Source organism: Lacerta agilis, chromosome Z (assembly GCF_009819535.1).
Source record: "Lacerta agilis isolate rLacAgi1 chromosome Z, rLacAgi1.pri, whole genome shotgun sequence".
In the NCBI taxonomy this organism is placed as follows: Eukaryota; Metazoa; Chordata; class Lepidosauria; order Squamata; family Lacertidae; genus Lacerta; species Lacerta agilis.
Window position 1 is genome coordinate 21,115,552 of NC_046331.1, and position 23,107 is coordinate 21,138,658.

Genomic DNA, 23,107 nt, shown 5'->3' on the forward strand with positions numbered 1-23,107 from the left:
CAAGGACAGCCCACTGCCGGCTCTCTCACTGCTGCCCAGCGGCCCGAGGAGCAGGAGGCGGTTGCCACGCTGCCACCTGTGCTGTGGGGAGTGGTGGTGGTGGTGGGGGCAGTAGGCACCGGTGATGCGGAGGAGGCCCCTAGGGAGCCACTCCCGCCACGGGCAGTGGCTGAGGGGCTTCTTGCAGCCAAGGGAGAGGAGGCGGCAGCAGCGGAGGAAGAGGCGGTGGAGGCCCATCCTCGGCTTCCGCCTCACCGTCAAGGAGCGGCTCCTCATCCAACGCAGCCCGCGCCACCACCGCAGAGTGCTTGTGGGAGCAGCACAAGCAGCAGCGGCAGCGCCAATGCACCCGCCTACAGAGGGGGGGGCGGGCCGAGGAGGGTAGGAAGGAAAGATGATTGGTGGGGTGCAGCTGGTGGTGTGCAGGGAAAGGGGAAGCCACCGGCAAAGCCGGTGTCCTGGTGCAACAAGCCACTAATGCCTTTGGGAAAGACGGCTCTGCTTGGGCAAAAGGTTTAGAGCACTTCTTCCACTGCTCTGCCTCTGAGGAAAGGGCCGCAAGGTTCCTTGGGTCAAGCAAAGCAAGAATCCACAGCACAGTGCCATTCTGTGCCATTCTCTGGATTTATCAGAGTGGCTGGTTGCATCTTCCCATACTCCTTCAATACTAGTGTGGAATGAGCAGATAATGTGACCTCCAAGGAGGTACAACACCAGCATGGGTATCTCCTAAAAGAGAGCTGCATGTTAACATTAACTGTAATGGTGTGTGTGTGTGTGTGTGTGTGTGTGTGTGTGTGTATGTTGGGGGAAGGACATCACAGAGAAGGGGCAACTACACCTTTCAGGGAGCCATACAATGATTTTCAGGACCACAGTGTGGTGCAGATGCCCTGGGGTGCCAACACACCTTCCACAGCATTCATATTACACAGCCAAAGAAAACATGTTATTGATCAGAATATGCAAGATAGTGACTGGAATACACACACACACACCCCACCTTAAATAGCCATCTCTCTCTCTCCTCTTCCTCTCAAGGAAATGTTTTTGCTGCTCATCAAGGCACACTGTTTTCTTTTTTGGAGCCATTGTCTGAAAAATCCCTACCAGAATTGAATAGATTTTCTTTCCAAACGCCTTTTAAGAGGATGCTTTTTGAGTCACAGCTTCACAGGGTCGCAGGCTTGCCTTCCAGCTGACCTAGCCTGGCTCAAAAACACCTGAGGCATATTTTCTCTTTATGTTTTTCCAATATTGTTGGATCTATTGAACCTCACTACCCTGGATGGCTAAAGGTCTTTTTGGTCCCTTTTGAATGACTAACATTCATTGCCAAGAAAGTTTTCACACCCATTTCTTTCTGTAAGAGATTTTGTGAAAAGTGGAGCTAATGGCAAATCTACCAGCCAGGGAAAAAGGATGTTATATCATTTTCTCCTCCAAGGGAGATTTCTATGAGGAAGGGGCTGGGAGGGGGCCTGGGATCTGTAATGGAGACTTGTCCCACACCCTTCCTAAACTATAATTTCCAGGGCTCTTTGGGGGAAGTCATGACAGTGACATAGTTAAAATTGTCAGACTTTTCATTGGGAGAAAGAGGGAAGGGAAGTTTGCTCTGGAAAAGAATGACCTCATCTAATTATTCCCTTATTAGCTTTTATTTATTAGGAACAAAGGACGTTGGTTGTCAATATAAATATGAATCCCACCCCAGCCCTGTTTTGCAGTGCAAGCTAATCTGATGTGGACTGGGGAAGGGGTGGGATTCTGGCAGATGTAAATTTGGTAATGATAATAAAGAACCAAAAATGAGGAAAAGAGAAATTCTTATTTCTACCTGAAACTGTGAGAGAAGTGATCCCTGAAGAATATGCCCCTGTTAACAGAACCAGAATTTTCAGTGTATATCCCAAAGTTTTGAGAAAGAAGCCCCCGCAGAATCACAATGCAATGGGTACAACTGCATTTTTTCCCTTTAAACAAATTTGCTGTGCAGAAGGTTAGAAAATAAGAGCTAGATCAGCAGAAATATACCCTTTAAGACAGCTGCTCTTCAAAGGACTTCTACCTGCTTTGGGGGTTTAATACCTTAGACAGATGGACCTGGATAAGAGTGTGATCTCTTATCCCCCCTTTTTTGCATGAAAAACACACCACACTGGTTCCATTAAGCAGGCAGCACAAATAGGAAGCCTGATGAATATACTGTATGGTCGAAGATGTGTAAAATGAAGAGGATCAGCCCTGAGCCAGTTACACTGGAGGAGCAGAGTACTGAATTACTGAGTTGTAGTCAGGAGGTGGGCTGTGGCACTCCAGGGTGGGATCGACTGGCAGGAGAACATACTGTTCCTGGACGGCATCGTTCACCTGTGTTGCTGACAGGTACTTCACAGCCTTGCGCTCGTTCTCTGAGAATACAGACTCTTTGCTCTTGTTGATGGCCTTTCTCCTGTGGGAGGAAAAATGAGTGAAAATTCAGCAAAAATGTCCTCACAAAAATGAACCAGCACTTTCATAGACATTTTTCGTAACATTTTTTGTTGGACTACTACATTGCAAAATCCAGTGAGGTGTGGATTAAGAAGATAGCTGTGCTTTGCTTTGTGGATTATTTATGGAAGTGGGAATTAGGAAGGTTCACATTAAAATGCAAACCAAACCAAGTCTCTCCTCCATCTCTACCCTTAAGACATAAAATATTTGTGTTCTGAATAATGGTATAGTGGATTAAAGTGTCACACTAAGACCAAGAAGTCCCACGTTCAAATGTACTTGGCTATGAAGTTCACTGGGTTTTCAGCATAACCTACTTCCCAGGGTTGAGGCGGTGAGGATAAAAGGTGGATGGTTGAGACCCTTACACATTGCCATGAGCTACTTGGAGGAAAGGTGATATATAATATAATGCATGAATAAATTCATCTCATGTCTTTCTGCTTCCTGGCCCCACATCAGCTCGAACCATTGTGTGCTGCAGAGAATTCTGGGACGTGCCACACTTGGTTCACCAAGGACACTGGCCCAGCCTGTGGATTTGAGTGTTGTCTCATGTGAATTCAAACCATAGTTTGCAGCATGGAAGAGGTGGTGGCAGTATCACAGTTACAGTAGCATCCTAGATTTCTCCTGTGAGCACCTGTTGTTTTGACTGCTTTAACATCCTGGGAAGTCCTGTCTGAAGGCGAAGGAATTATCTGTATAGAACTATTATTTTATGGTGTCTGCCTAGAACACAGGGGGGAAACCACTCTGAGTGGAACATTAGGAACATAAGAAGCTGCCTCATATGCAGTCAGAGGTCTACATGGGCTCAGAACTGCCTATACTGACTGGTAGTGGCTCTCCAGGGTTTTAGGCAGAAGTGTGTCCTAGCTGTACCTGGAGATGCCTGGAATTGAACCTGGGAACTTCTGCATGCAGGGCTATGCTTTACCATTTAGCTAAATAAGGTCTGTAAGATCCTTGCTCCTGGGAAGGGAGACATTTGAGGCAAAGACTATTAACTATGAAAGGCTTTAAAAGAGTATTGGACAAATTCATGGAGGAAAAGGCCATCAATGGCTGCTAACCTCTACTGGTGGGGGCAGGGTGCCTCTGAATACCAGCTGCTGGAAATTGCAGGTAGGGTGATTATTTATTTATTTATTTTCTATACTGTTTAATATATTAAAAACATCTCTAAGCAGTGTACAAAAAACTGAAGCAACAACAGGCAACTTAAAATATTACAAAATACACATAAACATAAAAACATAAAAATGTTTCATTAACATGAAGTTTCTAATATATGTTAATCAATATAAATTCATTTTCCTTCTGACACACACCCTCCCTCTCAGCTTCCAGGTTCTCACCCAAGGTCCAAACAAACTCTCAGCTCACCCACAAAAGTCTCACGATGAGAAGAGTTTCTGTAAAGAGCAGACATTACCCTAGTCTCCCACTCTAGACTTGTTTTTTTATGGGCAGGCCTAAGGTGAATGGCACTTCCTTAGGTTTACTATGAAGCAGCTGCCTTTTGTTGGTTGAAAGAATGGTTTATGTTAGACAATGCTGATGTATTAGATTTGGAAGGACATGATAATGTTTTTGGTTGGCATGCATATTTATGATATGACAAGATTAAGGCACATAGTGGTTTTAAAATGCATATACCAGTAATTAGGAAATCTCTGTTTAAGGTATGGATGAAATATAAGGATTTATTAGAAAGAAAAACGCCCAGATGGTTATCACCGTTAGAAGCTAAAGCCCATAAAAGAGCAAATATGGACAGACAATGGCCGAAATATAAAGATATTTGGATGCAAGAAGAAGAGAAATATAAGATAAAACCATATGAACAACTCAAAGGTCATGTTGCAAGTTGGTTACAATATCATCAGATTAATGAGACATTCAAGTCAGATAGGAAAATTGGTTTTCAGATAGAAAAATCCAAGCTGGAGACTGAATTGATTGAACCCAAGACCAAAAATCTTTCCAGAATGTATAATTTGTTGCTGGAGTGGCATACAAAGGACGAAGTGGTAAAATCAACAATGATTGAATGGGCAAAGGATGTGGGGCACAACATCATGTTGGAAGATTGGGAAAAATTATGGAATACAAATATAAAATTTTCAGCATGTAGTTTATTAAGAGAGAATATCATGAAGATGATGTACAGATGGTATTTAACTCCTGTGAAATTGGCTAAAATGTATCATGGACAAAGTAACAAATGCTGGAAATGCAAACAAACTGAAGGTACCTTCTTCCATATGTGGTGGACATGCCTTAAGGTAAAAGACTTCTGGGAAAAGATATATAATGAAATGAAAAAAAGTGTTGAAAAACACATTCAAGAAAAAACCAGAGGCCTTTTTACTGGGCATCCTAGGCCAAGACATACCTAAATGTGATAGAATATTATTTTTGTATGCCACAACAGCAGCTAGAATTTTGTTAGCTAAGAACTGGAAGACAGAAGAATTGCCGTCGATAGAAGAATGGCAGATGAAAATGATGGACTATTTGGAAAGCGCAGAAATTACCGGGAAACTCCGTGACCAGAGTGATGACGCAGTGGAAAAAGAATTGTATTTAAAGAATTATTGTAAGGTTGTAAGTTAGATATAACTGGAGATAAGACAGGCTGTAGATAAAGGAGATAGAAGAATAAGATTTAGGATGATAAGGATTAAGATAGGATGTTAAGATTAATTAAGTAATATTGGTAATTATAAAGTAGGGTAGAATTGTTATGAATGTAGTTAGTTAAGGAAAGTTAATTTGATAAGGGATGCAGGAGGAGGAGGTAGGAGGAAGTCCCACTACGATGTGAGGAAAGAATATTAGTTATAAGAAATATGTTTGATGTTATGTCTTGTTTTTATTAATTGTTTATGTAGATGTGTAATGTTTATGTTTGTTTTTTGTCTGTTAAATTTCTTTCAATAAATATTATTTTTTAAAATATATAATTTACCAGGTATTAAACTGGTCAATGGGGATGGAGAAAAACACAAAAAATATCTGTGTAACTTGGCCCTTGGCCTGGGCAAGTCTTGCAGTGCCCAATAAAAGAAGTGTTATTAAGGCTTAGCCTGGCCACACAATGAGACTTTCAGAGCTCTGTCAGCTCCCAGTATGTAGGAAGAAGGGAGCTTGTGTTTCTGGTTCATCCCAGCCACCATGTCAAATCTGGGAATGACACTGTCTGTCAGCTAATGTTTAAAGTGAACCTCTCAAACAATGACATTTAATATTTGCTCCCAAGTCAGAGGGATGACAAGTTTGGTCAGAAGCAAGGAGTGCAGTTAACTATCTCTGGCAGATTTGAAATGCAATTACCAACCTAGAAAATACTAATTTCACCCAAGCTGCATACCCTGAAATTAAGACAACTCTTCAGCCTTTGTTTCTTAACCCTTAACAACTTTCTGTATTTACTGTACTGAGATTTCATTTTCTTCTTCCCCCGCTCAGCAACTGACCCAATCTTGAGATGCTGCCAGTGTTGTTTACATGAATTTAGATGCACATTTTGTTTTCCCATTGAAGTTCTGGAAGCCGCCTTTGCATCTCCTTTCCTACTAGGAGGACCAAAGCCATGAGGTACAACACCTGCTCTACATGCAGAGATGGGAACATCCCCTGCCTGAAACCCAAGGAAGCTACAGTCATTCAGTGTGGACAATACTGAGCTAGATGTACCAATGGTCTATTCTTTTCAAGTGTTCCTGATCTATAAAGCAAAGGTGAGGTTGTTTTTTCTCCACAGTCAATTGCTCCAGCCATTTTTCTCCTACTTGGCTGATGTTGTTTTTGTAGCTGGAAATGGAGAAAAGTGGATAGTGCAAGATTGTGAGGAGGTTAAGGTGTGGGAGGGAGAAGCACTTAGCACTTAGCAGTTCTTTTATTTTAAAAGCAATACCCTGATTTATATGTAAATAAGGCAGTTTGAAAGCACGTCAAAGTGCAAGTAGATAAATAGGTACCACTCCAGCAGGAAGGTAAATGGCGTTTCCATGCGCTGCTCTGGTTCGCCAAAAGCAGCTTAGTCATGCTGGCCACATGACCCGGAAGCTGTACGCCGGCTCCCTTGGCCAATAAAGTGAGATGAGTGCCGCAACCCCAGAGTCGTCCATGACTGGACCTAATGGTCAGGGGTCCCTTTACCTTTACCTTTAAGGCAGAGACATTATGGTGGCCTCATAGGTCTGGAATAGTGGCTCCAAAGCCCTATGAATGAGAATGCTTGAGCTCATGCATACTTTCTTAGGAGCAAGGTCCACTATGTTCAATTGAGCTTACTCCCAAATAAGATTGCCTAGGACTGCAGGCTTAATAGATTTTCCCATTCATTAAATATTCTGTACACAAGGAGCAGCAGCCCTCAAAAAAAAAAAAAACAACAACAACATCCCAATCAATTTGCTGTTTGCAGCAAGTTATACCTTGCATCTGAGTCCTGTAACAATTGTGGTAATTGAGCTGCAGGGGCTTATAATGGGCTTTATGGCTTTTTATAGGTGTTTAATGAGGCTTTATTTTTCTTTTTTGCAGGGCAAGCGTGTTTAAGGCCCTTAATGGATTTAATAATGGTTGTAAGTTGAATTAGAATTTGCAGTGGTGAACGTGGTTGTTTCCCCCACAATCTGCTTCATGGGACAATTAATGGGATGTAAAGGTTTAAGGCCTGGAACATGCTCTCAGTCTGTATTAACATGCTAGAAACAGGTGGTGCAGACACTGAAAATTCTAGTGATGCCAGTTGGATGGTCAGGTTGTCTCCCCTGATTTTAGTCAGATTAATTTTGGGGGATATTAATTCGGCATTCAGTGAGCACCTAGATTACCAGAGAAACTTGGCTATCTTAATAAACATCAGCGAAGGACCTTGTACCAGGTCAGACTATTGGTCCATCTAGTTTAGTTTATGTATTGTACACTAATGGTAGGCAAAATGTAGATCAAGAACTACGATCTCTGGGTGATGTGCAGTACATCAGCAAGGGTTTCTGACTCCCAGTTGTTTATGGATGACAACTAAAAAAGTCATATTTCACCCCTAATGTAAAAAAAAAAGCCTGGGAGGAAAACCAGGAGCAGATTTTTGCATAAGGTTGCTGAGAGTTCAGTTCTGGAACTGAAAACAAATCATTGATCTGAGCATGTGCTCAGAATTTCAGCTAATTGCAGTTGGTGGATTGAGGGGTTCTAGTAATAAGCAAAATATATTCCACAAGCCTGAGCTCTTTCCACTTCTGGGTTACACTGATGGGCAATGGCTTTGCAAGGTTTCAGTTAGGGGTTTTTCCCAACCCTACCTGCAGATGCTGGGGAGTGAACCTGGAATCTACTTGGCACGAAGTGTGTGTGCTGTAGCAGTGAGCTATGGTCCCTGAGGCAAGTCCCTTAGCTTCAATGTAGGATTCGGACAACCAGTTGGAGCCCCATCAGAAGCAGTTAATGATTATGATTTGCCCCCTAACACTTTAGATTGGAACAGGAAGGCCTGCCACAGTTGAGGAGGGTTGTTCGATTTGATTTTGCCAGGAGAAATGTGTCTGAGGCAAAGGCAGTGTCTTGGTTCTCAGCTAAATCGTTATGTCTAATTATTTCTGAGCTTAATTGGGTATGACAAAAACAAGGCAGAGGCAAGACTTCAATGTATATCAAATAATGGTTTGCTGAAGGAATTCAGAGGAGTATGACGACCAAGGTGGTTCTGCCCTGCTGCAGACGTAAACATGAGTTTTACCTCACTGCCACAGGCCTGTTCAGATGAGAGTGGTGCACAAATCGCCAAATGAAAATCCTCCATACGGCTTGGTGGCACAGAAATGTTGGGGGCTATTTCACAAAATTTCTCCCAGGAGGGGAAAAGAGAATGTCTCCATGGGAGGGGGAGGAAGGGCAGCGTATAAATTTTCTCTAAGAACATAAGAAGAGCTTGCTGGATCAGGCCAATGGCCCATCTAGTCCAGCATCCTGTTATCACAGTGGCCAACCAGATGCCTGTGGGAAACTTGCATGCAGGACCAGAGCGCAAGAGCCCTGGAAGCAGCCATCAATAGCCCTCTCCTCTCTGTGTATTACGTGTCAGCCTGCTTCAGCCTTGGAAAATTTATCTAGGGATAGAGAAGAAATTCTCCAACAGTTTCTCAGGGCTGCAGTCAATCATTTCTGGTGATACATATAGTGAATGTTTGGTGGGAGGGGTCAGGACTGGTCCCACTCCCTTCCATTGCCTTCCACCCATTTACTTGAAAGGCTGAAAACAGCCACATAGTGTGGGTCCTCAGTGCCTGGGGAGTACGAGTACGCTGGGGTACAGAGGCTGACCATGCCAGCCGAAGCCCTCACTGCCAACTGAGCCGTGGCAGTCTGAGCCAAAGGTGAGTGAGGCAACAGAAGGAGAAAGAGGCTCAAAGTTGCCCTGTGATGAGGACAGAACTGAGGGCTGTGGTACCCCATTTGCAGAGGTGGCTGCCCGTGCCTCTTGCCTCTGCGGGCAGCGCCAGCGGCACCCCTTCACCAGCCACGAGGTGAAGGAGGCAATGTTGCTGCCCAGCCCTGAAGGCTCAGCCTGGTTGCACCCCCTTACACCCTTTCAAAAATCTGCACCCAGGGCCATGGGCCCCCTGGCCTTCCCCATGCTACGCCCCTTGCTGAAAGCAGCTCACTTTTCAGGGGAAAAGGATTCAGATCTGCCTTCCATTCATTCAATATATCTCTGGAGGGAAGATACAGGACTCACACCCAACTCATATTCAGCCTGTCTCTTTGGATGTTGTTTCTCTTTTTTTAACACCTGACACAGCATACAGTCATTGTTTGTCCAACAGGATTCCCAGTCCCAGAGTTTTATATTTGTCTTCCCTAAACTCTCCAAATTCTTCACTAAAGCACTGCCAATTCCACCGTCGCCTCCACCCTTTCAACTCAGCAAATGCAAGTCAAATAAACAGCTAGATTTGGCGGGGGTGGGGGGTGGAAAGAGGGCAGGAGCCTCAAGAGCCACCCTGGTTTGGAAAACACACTAAGCCTTCCATAGGGCTTGTAGAAGTAAAGCAGGACTGTTTGTAATAGGTCCAGAATAAATGTTTTTGATAAGAAGAGAGATATCGTTAACAAGGGCGACATACTGATTCCCAGCCAGCCTCAGCAAGCCATGGGGAAGAGAAGAGCTGATATTCAGAGTTGCTTTTTCCAAGTTTGTGGGTAGATGCAAAGCTGTATTTTTCTCAGGGCTTAACTAGGTGTTGGCTTTCGATGACATGGAATGATCCTCATAAATATATGAAATAAACTTTAGGAGTGCAGTTATTTAGTCAACTGAGGCTGAAACCTTATGCACCAGGGATGGGGAACTTACCCCAGCCCAAGGGCCACATTTCCTTCCAAGCAATCTTCCAGGGGCCACATGCTAATGGGCAAGGCCAGAGATAGGAGTGGGTAGACACACAAATGTGAATTTTACTTTTGTACTGTAGGCTACTGTTTACACACACTGCCATACCCAGCTCTATCTATTGTCCAGGGTAGAAAGAGGCATTATTAGAGTTCAAAGAAACACTACAGCCAGGCAGAAAGAGGAGGGTTACCTTGGCAGAAGGAGTGCCACTAGGGAGGGTGTGTGGCCTGGGGAGAGTCCTGAGGGTCAGATAAAGAGGTATGGAGGGCCAAATTTGGCCCCCGAACCTGAGATTCCTCATTCCCACTATACACACCAGGACCAGCCCTACCATAGGCAATGTGATGTGTGTGGGGTGTGCATGGCAGTGTTGATATGCTGGAGAACAGAGCTTTTATGTACTGTGAAGCTCTGAGGTGGGGTCAATGGTGCTTTACTATCACCAATTAAGGAAAACTAAAATGTGATAAATGTGTAGGTGAATATACAAGATGAACTGAGGTATGTGAGAGGTTGGAAGGTTGAGAGAGAGAGTGCTTTGAGTGTTGGAAGTGAGCAATGATTGGACAGAAGTTTTGAAAGGGAGTTTGAATACTGATGGGAGGGCAGTTAGGAGTGTTTGGGTGGTGGCAGGGTTAGTTTGATAGGGTAGGGTCAGCATTGTTCCTAGATTTTGTTTTATATGAATCACAATCACCATATGCTTTTATACACTGAGTTATCAAAACCCCTTTTTGCCATTTCTGTTTTAATAAATTGTTGTATCACACACACATGCCTCTTGACTGGCTATGTTAGAGGTGGGAAATAGTCAGATATTTGGTATTTCTGGTGGCAGCAGAAACAATGAGTTATAAAGATAGCTCTCAGAAACCCAGGTCAGGAATGTATGTCTTCTTAAGAGAGAGAAAGTGGTACAGAGGAGCTGAGGTAAATATGAGGTGGCACAATAGTAAGTACCATTGAAATAATGTTCTGGGTATACATGTACAGATTTGCACTGCTAATTATTTATTTGTTTGATTACTAGCAGCCTCATATACGGTGTTGCTTGGAAATTTCAAAAAATAAATAAATCAGTGCAGTTTTGACAGGTTTAGTCAGCCTTCTTGATTCAAATTATGTCCAAACATAAGCAAAAACATGCTCCTTGATCTCATGAACCATCATTCAGAATTTGGCTACAATCAGGGAAGTTTTGAAAGGTCTTGATTCACACTGTTGTCAAATCGTATCCAAACATAGATGAAAAATGCTCCTTGATCTAACCAAATTTAGAACCATGCAAATTTGGTTATATCATAAGAGGTGTCGAAGTGCATAGCAAAAAAACAAAACAAAACAAAACAAAGAAAGAAAGAAAGAAACAAAAAACATTCCGAATTATATAGCAGAGACCAGCCAATCCATTTCAAATCTACTCAAAATCCAGTCTCGCTGAGTTCAACGGGGCTTACTTCCAGGCTAAGTGGGGATAGGACTGCAATGTAAAACATTTATACTAGTTTAAAAAGTCACAAATGGGGATCAGGGCCAGTGACATGGCCCTTTCCCCTCTTTCTATACACGAGCCCATACATGAATAATGAATGAATACAACTTGTATTTCATCACAAACCAATTCTTGGATATATTAGTTTATGAAAGGATGCCAATGGCTACATTTGCATGTAAAGTTAAGTGTAGTTTGTTTAAAGCATGGTTTGTTTGATAAACCAAAAGTCAGCTCACAGATGACGTAACAAGCCATAGTTTGTTTCTTCAAGGCTTGGTTTCTTTTCCAGCTGCTCTTGCCTCATGAGAGTGTGTGTGGTGAGGTGGCCAAACAAACCATGGTTAAGTAAGGATTTGGACATAACACCAGAACATAGTTAAAACAAGCCATGGTTCATAAGCCAGCAACAAAACCATGCCTATATATCACAACTTTTTTTTGCAGAAAATAAACCATGGCTACTCTGCTGGGTTGAGTTTGCACATCCAAACAAACCAGTTATCCCAAATAAACCATGGATAAGCACACCAGGCCAGTATCAACTAATATGTGTTCATCCAGGGGTACTTACGCCAGAGCCATGATTCCATAAGGCCAAGAACGAATCTCCAATCTCTTCCGGCTTTTTATTTCATCCAAAGTCAGCACCATCCCACTATCTGACTCGCATTCCTAAAGAAGGGAAAAACACAAAAGCTTTAGCTTCTTCCAACTGAGGGCTGTACAGCTCCTTCAAGCTCAAAATACAATCTCAAGGGAGGGTAGGATTCATAACAAATGCAGCCTGGCAGTGGCAGAAAAAGCAGAAGGAAGTGAATCCAACACCAGCTGTTCAATTTTTGCTAACCCTTCCAAGCAGAGTTCCACCGCTCTATAATTTTTGTAATGCAAACAGCTTTTCTCCCCTTAGTGATGACACCATCAGAACCACAGGAGGCGTCACAAGCCTTGTTTATGGAGGGTCCATTAAGCACATGGTTAGGATTTACTGGCTGAGGGAGCCAGCGTACAGCTTCCGGGTCATGTGGCCAGCATGACTAAGCCGCTTCTGGCGAACCAGAGCAGCGCACAGAAACACCGTTTACCTTTCTGCCAGAGTGGTACCTATTTATCTACTTGCACTTTGATGTGCTTTCGAACTGCTAGGTGGGCAGAAGCTGGGACCGAGCAACGGGAGCTCACCCTGTTGTGGGGCTTCGAAACGCCGACCTTCCGATCGGCAAGCCCTAGGCTCAGTGGTTTAGACCACAGCACGTCCCAAAGCACATGGTTCTTCTTCAAACCTTTATTAGGCATTTTTACAGATAAGACCGTGAAAAAAAGTATCACGTACAAAAACCTTAAAATGTATATAAAAAGGCAAGAGTCGAATACACATGCTGATTATATGTAATAAAGCACATGGTTAGGAAACCACAAAATCTTGAGTCCAGGCTTCTCTAACCTGGTGCCCTCCAGATGTTTGGACTACAGTCCCCATCAGTCCCAGCCAGCAAAGCCAGGCAATGCAGAATTCCCATGATTAGGTTTTCCAGCTTGCTTGCTTTATTTTATTTTTAAACTAATTGGGAGATCTGCATAATTCCTGTGAAGATTGAAGTAGTGGTCACTATAAATGAGTTTTTTTTGGGTTTTGGATCGACTCTTTCAGGTCATTTCCCCAAAGTAAATCAACACATCCCAAGCAGAAATTGGCACCACAAAGGGAAAAAATACCAGTGCATAAGGTGCCAAGCCCATCATATTCAAAAGAGCCATGTGGGGATGTTAATTGGTAAAAGAGAGAGAGAGAGAGAGAGAGAGAGAGAGAGAGAGAGACTGATTACAGGTGTCCTGTGCCACATTTCTAGCTTGGCCTAAATGCTTTCATCAAAAGCCAGTCCCTTGTCCAAGGATCATACTTAACCACAAACAAGCTGTTTTATACTGACTCAAGACCATTGGCCTATATCATTCTGTCTTGTCTACATCAGAGACAAGACTCCAGATGTGGACTCCAACTCCCATCATCCTTGACCACTGGAGATGATGAGTGGGGCTGATGAGAGTTGTGGTTCATAACATCTAAAAGGCACCATGTTGGCTATCCCTAGTCTACACGGACCAATTGTGGCTTTTCAGGATTTCTGTTGGGGGGGGGGCATTACCAGCACTACTTAGAGATGCCAGAGATTGAACTTGGAACATTCTGCGTACAAAGCATAGCCCTTTCCCCACATAGTCTTGTAGTTCATATAAGTGACTGTAATGAGTTCTGTGACACAACAACATTTCTGAGCTGCTGAAACCATGCGTATTTCCATGCACATGTGTACAATATAACATATGGAGACACCTGTCAACATAAACGGCACATCTGTGAGACTGCAGCTCAGCTGGGAACCCACCAGTGGCCCCATATGTATCCATGCATTCATTCAATGAATTGATCTGAGATGGGAGGGGAATCTAATGATATGAATGACAGGAAAGCTAGGTTTAAATACTTCCATGAAGAAAGCTTTTCTTCAGAATGGTAGTGCCCCACTGGTTTTAAGACAGATCTACTCCTGTGATTAGAGAGCCCACTCTCTACTTTAAATTCAAGGATATTCTTGGCAGAGAAATTGTTTAACCTCCCTATTCTCAGCCACCTGGCTTACAGCTGGCTGCAGTTTCATTTATAATGCTGGCACTCTGCAGTTAGCCTGTAAATTATTTCCTCTCTTAGTTTTATGAAGATAATGCTGGGGTGAGGGGAAGAGGCAAGTTTTAAAAACCATATAAAATTAACGTACACAGATGGTATAGTGAGGGTGGGCTAATTATATAAAAAGCAAAGATGCTTTTATTTGATTCATTTGGCTTTCCCATATATTAAATCCTGGGTATGTTTAGCAAGAGGGATTTCTCCAGGAGGTATGGTTAGTGTTTAAAGCAGGGGTGGGAAAACCTTTCCAGTCAAAGGGCCACGTTCCATTGTGAACAACCTTTGGAGGGGCCACATTCTAGTGGTTGTGGGCAGGCAGAGGCAAAACTGGGTCCAATCAATTACAACGGGGTCCAATCAATTACAACATTAAGCTACATTCCAGCCATGCAAAAGCCAAAGCTTTCTATATCCCCCTCCCACTTATCTCTATCCAAGCAATCAAAAAGCATTATCACATATTACAACCAAGCAAAAGCGGGAGCAGGGATGCCAAGAGACCTAGCCCAGCGGTTTCCCATCTCTGGTTTAAAGCCTGTTATGAAAGAGTTGGGTAGCTGTGGATAGAGGCTGATTAGTGTCACTTCCATTTAGGTGAGGTCCCCACAAGCCACAACTGCTTCTGTTTCTTTAACAGATAGTGATGGGCACCAGCTTGAATGGCTTTAAAAGAGGATTAGACAGATTCATGGAGGACAAGGCTATCAGCAGCTACCAGCCTCAAGGCTGATGCTCTGTGTCCACTGTCAGAGGTGGAATTCCTCAATACCAGTTTCTGGGGGTCACAGGTGGGAAAAGTGCTGTTGCACCTGGATCCTTCTTTTGTGCTTCTTTCCATGACACTTGTTTGGCCACTGTGAAAAAAGGATGGGTCCTTGTCCTGATCCAGCACGGTTTTTCTTCTTACTTTCAGAGGTTGGGCATTTGCCAAGGAAGGGCAATTGGTTAGCGAGTACCTTATCAAAATTTGTATCTTATTCATTGCAGCGGTTATAATGATGGTTTTCCACTGCTTATATGGTTTTGACAAGTTCGATATATTCTTTACAGTTGCGTTGAGAGGGGGGAAAAACATGTGTTCAGGCTCCAATGGCAATCAGAATGATCTCATTTTTTTGCTGGCAGTACAGAGGGCCAAACGACTAATGACTTTTATACTGACAGTTCTGCCTTGGGCACAGGGTTTCCCTTACACACACTTGACCACACAAAGGGTAGTGGGGACATTAACCCCCCTTTGCCTGCAATCTGTGTTGCAAAATATGCCCAGGAAGCTGATCTCTTTGCTCAGTTTTTCTATGCATTGCAGAGCACTGGAGGGCAGCATCCAACAAAGTGTCAGAAACTGACCCCGGCAAAACACATTTCTATGTACTCTGGCCCTGGATATCCTGAAGTTACTGTTATCAGGATGGTCACTTTTAAATTTTATTTTTTATTATTAAAAATTATTCACACACTACAATCCTAACCAAGAAAGAAAATAAGACGCCAACTTGGATGGCTTTGAAATGGGAATAGACAAATTCATGGGAGATAGCGCTATCAATGGCTACTGTCAGAGGCAGCATGTTTCTGAATACTAGCTGCTAGAAACTGCAGAAGCAGTGAGTGCTGTTACTTTCAGGTCCCGCTTGTGGGCACCCTGTGAAAGCCACCCTGGCCTGACTCAGCAGGCTCTTATGACAGCTTATGAACTGATAAATGCACCACCTCTACTACTCTCTTCTAAGGGCACTGTGAATTATAAAATAATTCATTATGAAAAAACATGATGAAGAGCAAGTGGCTATTTATATGCACACAACGCATAGGCAGATATATTTGTAACAGGTGTGCTACTAAGTTATGATACATTAGGAATGCAGGAAGCCACGTCCAACTAGGCCAGTACTGTGTGCAAGGGAAGAGTTTTCAAGCCTCCTATCCTCCATCCATACTACGGACTGAATCGCTCCCCCTTCTTCTACACGCTGACATTTTTGTGTTCAGAAAGTCCCAAGCCTGCAGCTAATGACACACAGATGTAGCTAATGCAACACCAGCAGCAGAGCATCTGCTTTGTATGCTGAAGGTCCCAAGCTTAAACCCACCACTTCAAGATAGGGGCAGGGGAAGACACTTGGCTAGAGAGCTACTGCCAATCCATGTACAGACCTCACAGACAGTACTGACCTAGATGATTCCTCCTGCCTTCCCTGCAACAGGTGCCTTTCTGATTTTGACTGGTAACTGATTCCAGAGAGCTGGAGCTGCAACACTAAAAGCTCAATTTCTAGTACAGTGGTACCTCGGGTTACAGGTGCTTCAGGTTACAGACTCCGCTAACCCAGAAATAGTACCTCGGGTTAAGAACTTTGCTTCAGGATGGGAACAGAAATCAGGCAGTGGCGGCGTGGCGGCAGCAGCAGAAGGCCCCATTGGCTAAAGGGGTGCTTCAGGTTAAGAACGATTTCAGGTTAAGAACAGACCTCTGGAACGAATTAAGTACGTAACCAGAGGTACCACTGTACAGGCTAAGCATACTTCTGGGGCATATGGTACTCTCCAAAGTGCCCCATCTGAGGAGTGCAATTGCTGGGCAGGAATATAGTGGGCAAGGTGGTCCCATAGATATCCTGGCCCCTGTTAAAAACAGGTTTAAACTCAGTTTATTGGCTCTCATCCAGCTGTGGCCAGACACTAGTCCAGAGGCTGCATGGCTACTCCTGATTCGGATGTTATGGAAATAAAGAGCTGCATGCCATCAGCATACTGATGACACTTTCCTCCACATCCCTAATGGCCATTCTCAAAAGCTTCATATAGATGATAAATAGCACTGGGGACAAAATGGTACCCCATAACATAAATGCCAACTGGCCAATGAACAGACCTTCAGGTGGGACTGTAACTGCTGCTAAACACTCATCTCACAGGAGGATGTCATGGTTGGAGGTATCAAAAGCTGAGAAAATATCAGGCAAAAGAAGCAAGGTTGCAGTCCCCTTGTCCCTCTCCTGAGAGAGATCATCCACCAGGGTGACCAAGGCTGACTCGGTGTCAAAACCAGGTCTGAAACCAGATTGAAGTGGGTTTGGACAAGTAAGTTTCATCCAAGAATGCCTGGAGCTGCCCTGCCTGAGTGCCACATCCCTTCAATCACCTTCCCAAGAAATGTTGTTATTAGCAACCATGATAACGTTTAGGTGCCTACAAGAAGAAGAAGAAGAAGAGTTTGGATTTGATATCCCGCTTTTTACTACCCGAAGGAGTCTCAAAGCGGCTTACATTCTCCTTTCCCTTCCTCCCCCACAACAAACACTCTGTGAGGTGAGTGGGGCTGAGAGACTTCAGAGAAGTGTGACTAGCCCAAGGTCACCCAGCAGCTGCATGTGGAGGAGTGCAGACACGAACCCGGTTCCCCAGATTACGAGTCTGCCGCTCCTAACCACTACACCAAACTGGCTCTCAAAAGACATGTTTGTTTAGTAAGGCTATCCCCAGAGGTGTAACTCAGTCATTTATGTAAAATCACTTTTATATTTGATGAAATAGTTGTTTCTAGAATTTGTGTGGCTGGTTTTATCACTTTAGAGTTTGTTGAATCAATTTCACTAGAGCTTGTGTTATGTACTTTATGGTGCAAAGCAGCCAATAGTGTGGAGTGAAGCTGCCCTCCCCGCACCAGTGTCACTGCAGTTTGCTTAGATGGGCTGGGGCAGGACAGTAGCAAGCAGAAGCAATGCAGTGCTCCTACTGCTGCATCCAGAGCCTCAAGGCTTATTCACACTTGCCTTTTGCCCTACTCTTTCCAGGCAGGTCTGCACTGCAAAGCTTTGTATTTGAGCGGGTTCTCCCCCCCCCCCTTGTGGAGCTTTGCCTGTGAAAACCTGCTCTTTAAAGCTGAATCGGAGCAAATGTCAATCTACCGAAAACCCGAACTGACATTTGCTCTGATTCAGCGTTAAAGAGCAGGTTTTCACAAGGATGGCTCCACGGCAAAAATCCCAACACCACTCAGACACAGAGCTTTTAAAGCTGGAAAGAGCGGGGCAATAGGTAAATGTGGTTAAGCCTTCAATAATATAGGCAACCTGTGCTCATCTAGGAATTATGCAGGGGTACCACTAGGGCAACACTATGGCTCTGCTCCACCACACCAGTCACTACTGGTAACATATGGCAATCCCAAATGTATGATGCACTCCTGAGTGTTCCCACTCCAGTTCCAGGGAAGGGGTGCAAGGAAACTCAGAACACAATGATGTCACATGTCACACTTCTGTATTGCTAGATGTTTCTGGGGGAAAGAGAAGGAGAAGAGGTAAGGCTGCAGTATCTGGTGGTAGCTGTACAAACTCCACAACATCTGCCTCTTGCCTACAACCATTCTGCTTTCTATCCAGAGTTCGCTAATGATTTTGGGAGTCTTCTTATTGATTTCAGCCAGTCTGATGGCAAGACTGTTTTCTCTTAAGGACAATCCAATTCGATGAACACTAAAAATAACACAAGCAAAGGGAGAAAAGAGCCTAAGCCTGCACTTTGAACCTTCCCAAGCAACTCTTTGAATCAAGCATACTGAATTATTTTGATATGTTGCACTGATACTAATCCTCATATAAGTCATCAAATGGACTGGCGCAAGGGCTTGGCTGGGCAAGAGTCTCAAAGCAATTCAGAGCTCATTAGCAGCACCGTTATTTTAAAATGTCACCTTGATCTAAAAGCAAAGACAGATGTTACCATTAAAGTGTTTCAGTTTAAAACTATCTCCCTTTAAAGAAGCGGCTTGCAGAACAAAATGAGAAAAGATAGATGTCACCAATGGGAAAAGATGCAAGCTTTGTTTGGAAATTGATAGGTATTCATAACTATAGGTGCCAAATAGTGAAAGAAACCCAAGAGCCATGAGGTTCAGGAATGGCCAGCTTGTTGGGTTTCTCTGCCCCACCACAAGCTATTTCAACAAGCATTCTTTTTGGCAATGACACCAACTGAGAGGCTCACCTGTGCCCACATTAATGTACTTTTAGAAAAGACTTGTTTAAGAATCTAAGAAGGAGCCCTGCTGGATCACACCATCTAGTCCAGTTTTTGTCATCACAGTAGCCAACCAGATGCCTATGAGAAGCCTGCAATGGGACATGAGTGCAATGCTCTCTTGCCATTTGTGAATCCTAGCAACTGGTGTCCAGAGATACACTGCTACCAACAGTGGAGGTGGATTGCAGTCATCATGGCTAGTAGCCAATGGATAGTCTTGCACACTGCCCAGGCTTGTGTCCAGTGCTGCTAGCACAGTGGTTTGACTTTACCTCCAGAGGCACACACCATTGTCTCCATTGTCTCTTCAAACAGATGGATGCTGACAAAAAAAGTGGGCAGCGGGATAGAGAGGTGTTGCTTACCTGACCTTCTGGTGGATGGTTCACTGCTGCTTTCCAGGAGAGAAACTGGGAGGAGCAAGGAAGCACAGAGATGCATTGTGGGGAAGAAAGCATTTGGCCCAAGCTTACCTCATGCAATCTTTTTTCTTTCTTCACTGACACCTCATCAAATGTTTTCACACTGAGTGGCCGATTCTTGGGGTTAATACTGAAAACAAGGAGAATGAGAGATTCAGTCACGGACTTTTAGTTCTTTATTGTGTGGTGGAAAGATGAAAACAACAGCTGCATTTAGCTTGCAGGCACATGCGTACGGAATCGTTTTTGTTGAGCCACGGCACAATCACAATACAAGGAGAATGCTGGAGCTGGTCCCCAAAATCGTAGGACTCACCTGTGCAGTTGCTGTGTGGCCTCAACAAAGTTGTTCTAGCACCTGGCCTCAACTGCATGGAATATGGAAATAACAGTCACCAGCCCAAAAATAGTTTGGAGGTAAAATTAGAAAGAAAGAAAAAAAACCTCCATAGCGTACCCTCTCTCTCAGGTTTCTGTCATGCTCCAACATGGCCAAAAATTAGAAAACTTAAAATGCAGCTCCCTTCAATGAATGGATAGAAGATACGTAGAAACTTACAACACATGAAAAAATTGCTTATAAACGTAGACTTGCCATTGACAAATTTAATGATATTTGGAATTCATTTCTATAAATGCTGTATTAGGTTGAACGTAGGTTAACTACAATAACAATCTTGTAATGTTTATATGTTCTGTTTTTGTTTTGTGTTGTATATGGGTGCTATCTTTTCGCTTTCCCTCCTTTTTCACGTTTTATTTTATCATGTGCACTTAACATTTACATACACATTACTTTTTATCTTTCAATAAAGAATATAAATATATTAATAAACAAACAAACAAAGGTGTCAAAAAACATAACCCAGAACAGGACTATGCAGGTAACATGACTATGAATACAGGAGAATGATACATTATAGAGGATGAAGGAAATAGCCAGTAAATGGCAAGACTGTTATGGAAAGGGCAAAAATGACACCTCCAGAAAACCAAGTCAGCAGGGGAGAGGGGAGGCTCTACCATCCACTGTATTCCTGAAAATATCCCTTGTCTCCCACATCAGGGTCAGATACCTCTGGCCTAATAGCCAAAGGTGGTCTTCCAACTCTCTCTATTGTCTATTCCCTTAGGATTCTCCCCTAGGCTGCACCTCCCCAGGCTGCACTAGTCTTGCTCTTGCCTGAAAAAGGTTCTCCATCTGAACCTTGCCATCTTCTTTAAGAAGAAGTACAATTGTTGCCAAGAGATGCATTGCTGTCCCCCTAACTCACAGCCATGTCCTCCTGCAATGAAGCCCCTGCCCCTGCCTCTGCTTCCCTGTCATAATGATGCCTTTTTTGCTGGTAAAGATAAATGGATGCTGTATTATCTATTTGCTGAGAATCCACAGGCTACCCCGGACCTCTTACATTTCCAACCTGGAACAGCAAACAAACCACTGGCTTTACCCTCCTGTTAGCAAAAGCTTAGAAACAGCAGCAGCCTTCTCCCAAACCCCAAAGAGAAGGACGAATCATTATGATTATTTTACAAAACCCATTTCCTTACTAGGCTTCCAGTGTACTCCAGCGATGAAAACCCTTCCTCACATTCTCTTCAAGGATGCTGATTTTGGGTTTGGAATCTCCATCTGGGCACAACGTAATGTTCAGTGGGATGTAGTCTTTCCCATCCTACATATTTCATAATCAAGAAGAAAATAAGGGAAACTAAGATTCATTTTTCTTACTCGGCTTCAAACATTAGTGACTGTCACATTCTGTTGAGTTGGTTTCTGGCAGGTTGCCTATCCCAGAAACCATCTGGAGTTTTGCTTCTTTCTTTCATTTTTCTATAAAACTACTGTGAATGTATTGGCAATGGAGTAGCACGAAGGTTTAGGGCTTTTGACCAGCCTCTTGTCTCTGAGGTGATCTAAGGATACCGTACCTAGTGAGCTGCGATTTAGTCTTGGGTCTCCCAGCTCAAAGCCTTGATCAGGAAGACAAAAGTAACAAATTTGACACTCACTTTCAGTAGCTAAAAAGATCTGCTCATCTCTGTCATTTGGCATTTCCTATAACAATTTTCAAGGCAAATAGTAGCAGAACTGGAGCACCCTCTTGCACATTTTAATGTTATGCCCTCAGTTCTCCTTGATGGAAGATTTAAGGAGTTACTTTATATTAACAGGTTATGTCCCTGTGGTTCAGACCTAAATGATACAGTAATCCATGTTTTATTGTTTTGCAATTTTAACAACACCAAATACTTGATCAATCCACTGATCACTTTGAATCTTGGAAGACTGATGGAAATGTTTATCTCAGGGTGGATTTGATTTAAATCACGATTTGAATCACTAGTCAGTAAGGCTCAGGGTGGATTTAAATCAAAAAAATCCACCATGAGCCTTATTGACTAGTGATTTAAATCGTGATTTAAATCAAATCCACCCTGGTTTATCTTCTTCTTTCTAATACAAATAAGTTAAGTACAGAAACGGTAGTTAAATTTCTACTAAGTGCAATGATGATACAAGTAAAAATATTTTCCAAATGAATAAAATCTTTTTCCAAAAAAACACACACACACCCTGCCCTGAGATATTTGATAATTCTGCAATTCTATTATTGTATGTTTTATTGTGAAATCTGGATCAATAAAATGAGTGATGATCACATACATATCTATTTATTTAGGTAATTTATACATTGCCACAAACTTTGAAAATGGCTCTAAGCAATTTACAGCATTCTAAAAAAAAACCCATCAAAAACACAAAACATATATTGAAATGTTCAGATTGTAAAGCAGCACAGAAGAATTAGATAACATCTTCCCAAACATCATTATACAAATCTAAAAGAACTAACATAGTAACTACCAAAAGATCAAAATACAGAAATACAGCAAAGACACCTGGTCCACTATATCATCATCTCTTATGCCCCTTTTCAATGTGCTAGTTTCGTTGAGTATTCTTTACATAGCCATAGCCATATCCTCCAAGGAGCTCCAAGGGGGTCAAAATAAAGGAGCTAGATCAGGCTTTGCCAACTAGGTTCCCTGGACGGTTTTTGACAACAGCTCTCAGCAACCCCGCCAGGGCACAAGGCTGATGGGAGTTACAGTCAAAAACATCTGGAGGGCACCAGGATGGTGCAGGCTGTGTTAGATGAGCTTCCAAGAAGACGTGTCTCAGGATATCTGCACATCAGTGTTGCTACATTTTCATCTAAGGAGCTCAAGGTGGGGCACATAGTTCTCCCCCTCATTTTATCCCTATAAAACCCTGTGAGGTAGGCTAGGCTGAGAGGCAGCAACAGGCCCAAGATCTCCATTTAGTTTCAGTTTCTGTTTGATTATGTATTTTGTGATCTCGTTTTGTATTTTTATGTTGTGAACCTTTCTGTGTTCTTTGGATGAAGGGTGGTATGCAAATTTAATAAATAATAGCAATAATAATGGCTCAGCGGGGATTTGAACCCTGGTCCGGCCAAGTCTTAGTTTGGCCCTCTAACCACTACATCACCCCACGAAGACCCTTTTCAATTCTGCCACCCCCCTCTTCACCTACT

General features: G+C 43.2%; 1 protein-coding gene across 2 annotated transcripts in view; it reads right to left on the reverse strand.

The window, feature by feature from the left end:
• Positions 1 to 1,977: 1,977 nt before the first annotated feature.
• Positions 1,978 to 23,107, reverse strand: part of LOC117039832 (vascular endothelial growth factor receptor kdr-like) — a 190,464-nt gene continuing 169,334 nt past the window's right edge. For both annotated transcript variants that reach the window (XM_033137080.1, XM_033137079.1), the window contains exons 27-30: positions 21,096 to 21,220; positions 19,596 to 19,674; positions 11,977 to 12,077; positions 1,978 to 2,455 (exon numbers count right to left, since the gene is read on the reverse strand). In XM_033137080.1, coding sequence (XP_032992971.1) covers positions 2,257 to 2,455; positions 11,977 to 12,077; positions 19,596 to 19,674; positions 21,096 to 21,220 — 504 coding nt within the window. In that variant the 3' untranslated portion in view covers positions 1,978 to 2,256. The remainder of the gene's footprint in view (positions 2,456 to 11,976; positions 12,078 to 19,595; positions 19,675 to 21,095; positions 21,221 to 23,107) is intronic.